The following is a 6842-nucleotide window of genomic DNA, read 5'->3' on the forward strand; positions in this document are numbered from 1 at the left end:
TGGAGTCATCGTCATCAGAGATAGTATATGACCTGCAAATTCACTACAACACTCGGATAATTCAGTCTACCGCAAGACCGAGTCCGACTGGAAGGTAAAAACGACCTCGAAAAGTATTCAAGATGGCTTTATTTGAAAAAGTGGTCAACATGAGAGTTGTTCGTATCGTCGAGGCGCACAAGTTTGATGTTTGGGCCATCTTGATCGGAGGTCATATGGAGGCTCGGCGGCCTGCACAAGGAGGAAGACAGAAGTTGGGCCAGATTCAGACTGAATCCGAGTTGGAATAGAACTAGGACTCTAGGACGCGAATTGATGTAATTTTTCTTGTAAGGAAAGCCTAGATGAATCCTTTACTTGTACGGGAAGTCCAGCCGCCTCTTATATATGTTGGGGGTGACGGCCGATTGAACAACACACAATCGAACAAATCAATATACTACTTTTTCCTATCTACTTTTTATCTCTCCACCGTTTTTCTCTCTCGTTCTTCGCTGTTCTTTGTGTTTGAGAGCTGCGAATCCCGAGGCTCTAGGGGCGAGCGAATCGACCTAGGGCAGCCCATAGCCGCCGCAATCCCTGACGGGGTCCCTCCCGGGTGCGCGGGGTTTCGGGTCTGCAAAAGCACCCGCCGACTGTCTTGCGTATCGCGCTGTTGGTCGGGTCTCCTTCGACGTGAGCTGCGGTGCATCACCCCCGGCGTCGAGGGTACACGTGACGTGTTCGTGTGTCAACAATGGGCTACTGTAGGAATGAACAGTTTCACCCCGCTGTAAAGATCTCGTGCCACCGCACGTAATTCCCATGCCACGCCGAGGGCATTTTAGTAATTTCGCTACGATGTATAAAACTGCAACAGCCATAGGTTTCTCCCCAATCGGCCTCCTCCCCTCTTCCTGTTCACGAGAGGGAGAGCCGCCGCCGCCTCCTCCCCTTCCAAACTCACGCGCTATCCTCTCTTCCCCGCCTCCCCTCGCGTTGCAGGCCATCCTCTCCGTCCGCCGCCGCCACCGACCAGCCGTAGCCGCGCTACCATCCCCTACCTGTTCCTCTCCCGTGGCACATCCCCTCCATGTTCCTCTCCCGTGGCCATCCTCCTCCTCTCATCCGAGACCGGGCAGGAGGATGAGTGCCCTCCCTCGTGACCGCCTCAACGGGAGAAGGGCTTCCGTCGTTGCTGCCGACGAGGACATCGTTGGTGAGCGCAGTGGCAGCCATGGATGAGTTCGAGCCCGAGTGTGTGGGCGCGTTGGTGAGCATAGTGGTAGCCATGGACGAGTTTGAGCCCGAGCGTGTGGGTGCGTTGGTGAGTGCGGTGGCAGCGGCGGTCGTCCCCGAGCTCGAGCCCGAGCGTGGCGGCGCGTTGTTGAGAATGGCGACGGCCTGGCCATGGCCGAGCTCGAATGTCTCGTTCTCCGATGACTCATGCGCATGCCATTTTCTTGATTTGGCCCGTTCCCCTCTCTGCTCTGCTCTGCTTTGCTTTGTCCGCATATCTCCTCTGGTCGGCTCCGATGTGTTTTTCCTGATTTGGGTGTTCGCGAGAGATGGGAAACTGCCGCGTGACGCCGCCGGCGGCGCCGGGATGCAGCAGAAGGAGCCGAAGCAAAGGAAGGTCAAGAAGCCCAACCCCTTGTCGCTCGAGTACAGCCGGTCGGGGGCCTGTGCTGCGGGAGCCGGGAGGCCACGACACGTCGCTGGGAGGTACGAGCTGGGCGGTGAGCTAGGCCGCTGGGAGTTCAGGGTCACATACCTCTGCACGGACCACGCCACCAGGGACGCCCTCGCCTGCAAGTCCATCTCCAAGAAGAAGCTCCACACCGCGGTGGACATTGAGGACGTGCGCCGCGAGGTCGAGATCATGCGCCACCCCCAAGCACCCCAACATCGTCACCCTCATGGACACGTACAAGGATGACAATGTCGTGCACCTCGTCATGGAGCTCTACGAGGGCGGGAGCTCTTCGACCGGATCGTCGCCAGGGGCCACTACACGAAGCGCCGCTGCTGTGATCACCAAGACCATCATCGAGGTCGTGCAGGTGAGAATAAATATCCCATTGATTCCTTACTTTGCATTTTTGGCTAAGCTTGTCCTCACACTCACCGGATACGTTCATCATGTGATGTGATCCACCGTGGAAATATTAGTTGGCTACCTATCACATGATTCTAGTGTCTATATGTTCCATTGAATAGGTTATGATCTATCCTATGAAGCAATTAATTTCTGCATTTGTTGTTGTCATTCGGGCTATTAGGCTATCAAGGACCACATCTTTAGCTTGGTTGTAGTAGTTAGATTGATGAAACTTCCCTTCTTTGTCTGTTTAGTGAATAACATGTGTACATTTGTTCAAAATATCAGATGTGCCATAAGCATGGAGTGATTCACCGGGACCTCAAAAGAAAGAAACCGCCGCACTAAAAACAATTGATTTTTGGCATGTCTGTTTTTTCACTCCAGGTACAGTCATGATATCCTATATTAGCTATCACTGAAGTTTTCCACTTTAGCCCGTCTGTCACTTGTTGATGATATTGTCAGAGGACAAAGCTAATATAGTAGCTTGTCTTATGCTGTCGGTTTTTGCTTGCTTTTGATCACTCCATCTCCCTTTTTGTATTATTTACAGTCTTTGCTAACAGTTCAAATATAGCATCTCCGTACAAACTCATATATGATTCGATGTTGTATGTTTTTTAACTGATAGATGTATATATCATCTCCAGTCAATTTTTTTCAATATTATTGTTGCCCACTTATCTGTTTAAGTCTCTGGATGACCTAATTATGATTTTGTTTCTTTGCATTATGTAATCAAGGTTCATGTATATTGATGGTGGAGGAGCACAATATGAAACATCGACGTCCCTCTCGCATCCTTCCTAAGCACTCGCCCCTCACAAGGTACAATCTTGCTTGGTTGTGCTATTGTTACACATGTTTTTTCTCCTTGCAAGAGTAGTATAATTTCTTCTAGAATATTTCTGTTATTTCTCATAAGAGCTCCATGTCCAAGAATGTGCTACAATGAGAAATTAACATCTAGGTATATATCCTCCCATGTTTAGACCTCCTTAGGGTTTGTGTATATTATCATGCTTTGTTTCTAATGGACGATTTCAGTGCCAACTGTATTTTCTTTATTTATTTATAGCACACATATGAATCCGATCAACAGGGAGCAAGATTAATCATGCACATGTTGTCTCATTGGTTTCCTTGCAGGTGATTGTTTCCTCTTGCCTGACCTTCTTGCCACGATTTGGATGCAGCGCCGCCAGGGTCTGCCTCGGCCATGGCAAGGCAACTACGGTCCACAGGTCATCAGCACGGCGTGTCGAGGAACTCCCTCGCGATGCAGCACGCGCTGGGTCACACCAAGCTCAGGTGACCCGTACGCCAAGCTCCTTCGACATAGGTCTATCTTTCTCTTTCCTTAATATTCATATTCTATACAAATTTTACCCTTTGAATTACTGCAATACATTAAATTGGCACGAACAATTATATTTAAAGATATACTATCCGAGGCGTGAAAAAGAAGATGGTGTAGGTTGATGGTCTAGCTGTTTTATAATCCCTTTTATTGAGATCAGATGAAGTTTAGTATGATCTTTTGTAACGCCCCGAGACCGACGCTCCAGAAGACTTCCAGCTATTCCGAGTTTTCGCCGTGCGATGTATTTGTTTGTTGCATTCTTCTTAGCTTCTTTTGCATTGCATCATGTCATCATGCCATCATATCATTAATTTTAAAACTCATCTAAATAAATTGTATGGATCCTTCGGTCCATTTAAATCGAGGGAATTCACTTGTGAATTCTCTTTATAACATATTAAAGCCTCTCAATATTATTAGGGAGCTATAATAAATTATTCCATTTATTTGGAATTAACCATAACCCACTTGCAAATAAATCCCAATGCCTTTGTTATCTCAATTCTTGGTCTCAACTCTGCCCATAAATTCTTTCGTCACTTTCCTGAGCTCCACCAAAAATCCGAACATTTTTGGACACTTCTAAATCCTACTTCTTGTTCAAACCATTTGAATTAAATTCAAATGACTTTGAATTTAATTCTTGCAATCTTGCCCACACCATTTTTCTTGGAACAAGCGCATTTTTTCCCGAGTCCGGGAAAATTACCCCCATGCCCAAATTCTTGTCCACTCATTTCTTTTCTCTCCCTTTCTTTCTTTGCTTTTCTGTCTTTGGAAGAGATTTGAAGAAGGGAGGGGAAGACCAGCCGCAGCACACTACCTAACCAGCTAGACCAGACCGGCCCATTTGCCCCTGGAGGCCCAACCGCTGCTCTGTTAACCCTAGCCTGATCCCCCGATCCAATCTCTCCCCCTCGTTTCCCCTCAGCATCGTCACCTACCCTAGCTACCGCGACCGCTCCCCTTGATCTCCTCCCTCGCGCCCCTTCCTCCTGCCCATGCTCCGTCGCCCTCGTCAGCGCCCACGCATCCTCCTCCCTCTGTTCGGCCTCAACCACAGGAGCCACCCCATCACGGCACTCGCCTTCTCCTATCGTGCCCGTCGTCCGCCTCCTCCATCGATCGTCTCGGTCGCCAGAGATGTCGCCGGCCGAAGCCCGGCCGCGTCACAGCCTCTACTACCGGCGACCTTGACCTCCCCTGCGCCAAGCCGCCTTGCCGCCTTCCCTGCACCCCTTCTCCTCCCCGACTTCTCCTCGCCCGCCTCCTCGTCTACCCAGCGCCGCTGCCTCGCCGGCTCCTTCGCCGGATCTCGCCTCCGTCAGAGCCGGCAGCAGCAACAGCTGCACCCTCCCCGATGCCTTCTCGTGCTCGCCTCCGACCCGATTCGCTGCCGCCGCCATCCTTCACGCCTCCACGCGGTTCCCCTCGTCGCACCTCTTCGAGCAGGAGCTCTGCCTCCCCTACTCTGCGTCAACCGGTGCCGAGCGCTGCTCCTCCCGGCCTCCTCGCGCCCATACGCCCCTGCTGGCGTTTCTCAGCTCCGGCCCCGACCTCCATCTCTCGACAGCAGCGTTGCCACTGCTATTTTGCCCGTACTGGTGACCCCTCAGGCCGCCGCATTGCCATTCGCCAGAGATCGCGCCGCCTTGTTTGCTTCCTCTTCCGGCAACTTCCGTTGACCAGCAGTCGTGGCCCTCTGCTGCCTCACCCCGTTGTGGCCATCCCCAGCTCGTTTTGTCGCCGCTAAGTACCACGACCACCGCGTTCTGTTTCTTCACTGTCAAGGCCGAGAGGACGCCAAGTACCATGAAGACGAGGACCCGTGTACGACTACACCCGGTGATGTGACAAGTACCCCAACAATGTGTACATCTACACCGCCAAGACCGGATCGACAAGTACCTCGACGTCGCGTGTACCACTACCGTCGCCCCGAAGACGTTGGATTCTTCAAGTACCTCTCCGAAAACAAACGTGTACCACTACTTCCACTACCGTCGCGAGAACGACTACTTCCTCTACATCGTACCGAACCCGAACCGCTCCGAAATGCATGCTTCGCAGGTATAACCCCGAGAAGACCGCCCGAGAACGAATGCTTGTGTGTTGTATGAGATGCTCGTGTTTGCATCGTGTCCGAGAGAGGTCTTTGCACGTTCCTCGTTTGCCATGCCACCGTCCCGTGGGAACCCGGAATTCGGGAGCACCCCACCATCCTTGCATGACACGCTCACGCCCACTTCTTTTGCACCGGTATCTCCGTGAGCTACCGGAACCGATATGTTGTCGTGGCACCATTTTCGTTTCGTCCCTGTGGCACCCTTTTCGTTCCGCCATGGTGACCAAATGCTTCATAACATGCTCATGTCGACATTTTCATAAAAATTGCATAAAATTTGTATATGTCATCCGCATCATGATAACAGCATTTAAAATGTCTAAAATTGATGTTTGCATTAAAATTGCTAAATGACATTGGGATTTTCCAGAATTGTCGTTTGTTGCTTCTGGCCTCATTTAAACTTGCCTAACTAGTTAGTTTACTTATGTTTCACCTCTTGCCATGTTTATGTGATGTTTGTTTACCATGTTGTTTGCTTCTTTCCTGTTTGCTTCCCTCGTTAGCTTCGGTTTCGTTCCGGAGTTGTGAGGATTCGTTCGACTACGTTCGTTTGTCTTCTTCTTGGACTCGTTCTTCTTCCTTGCGGGATCTCAGGCAAGATGGCCATTACCCTCGACATCACTTCTATCTTTGCTTGCTAGTTGCTCCGTTCTATCGCTATGCTGCGCTACCTATCACTTGTTTACCATGCCTCCCATATTGCCATGTCAGCCTCTAACCTTTTTTCACCCTTCCTAGCAAACCATTGCTTGGCTATGTTACCGCTTTTGCTCAGCCCCTCTTATAGCGTTGTTAGTTGCAGGCGAAGTTGAAGATTGCTCCATGATGGACAGGATTATGTTGGGATATCACAATATCTCTTATTTAATTAAATCATCTATATACTTGGTAAAGGGTGGAAGGCTCGGCCTTATGCCTGGTGTTTTGTTCCACTCTTGCCGCCCCTAGTTTTCGTCATACCGGTGTTATGTTCCTTGATTTTGCATTCCTTACACGGTTGGGTGATTTATGGGACCCCCTTGACAGTTCGCTTTGAATAAAACTCCTCCAGCAAGGCCCAACCTTGGTTTTAACATTTGCCACCTAAGCCTTTTTCCCTTGGGTTCTGCAGACTCAAGGGTCATCTTTATTTTAACCCCCCCCCCCTGGGGCCAATGCTCCTCCGAGTGTTGGTCCGAACTGAGTAGACTGCGGGGCCACCTCGGGGAAACTTGAGGGCTGGTTTTACTTGTAGGATGTCTCATCCGGTGTGCCGTGAGAACGAGATA

The 6842-nt window shown here is 50.4% G+C and overlaps 1 protein-coding gene across 1 annotated transcript; it reads left to right on the forward strand.

Moving 5' to 3' along the window:
• The first annotated feature begins 894 nt into the window (after positions 1-894).
• On the forward strand, positions 895-2596 carry LOC123094797 (uncharacterized). Its single transcript, XM_044516696.1, has 2 exons — positions 895-2042; positions 2369-2596. Exon 1 carries the CDS (start codon positions 1217-1219, stop codon positions 1916-1918), a length of 702 nt encoding a protein of 233 aa, XP_044372631.1. The 5' UTR covers positions 895-1216; the 3' UTR covers positions 1919-2042; positions 2369-2596.
• The last annotated feature ends 4246 nt before the right edge of the window (positions 2597-6842 follow it).

The sequence above is a fragment of the Triticum aestivum genome, chromosome 4B (genome assembly GCF_018294505.1).
Source record: "Triticum aestivum cultivar Chinese Spring chromosome 4B, IWGSC CS RefSeq v2.1, whole genome shotgun sequence".
Classification (NCBI taxonomy): Eukaryota; Viridiplantae; Streptophyta; class Magnoliopsida; order Poales; family Poaceae; genus Triticum; species Triticum aestivum.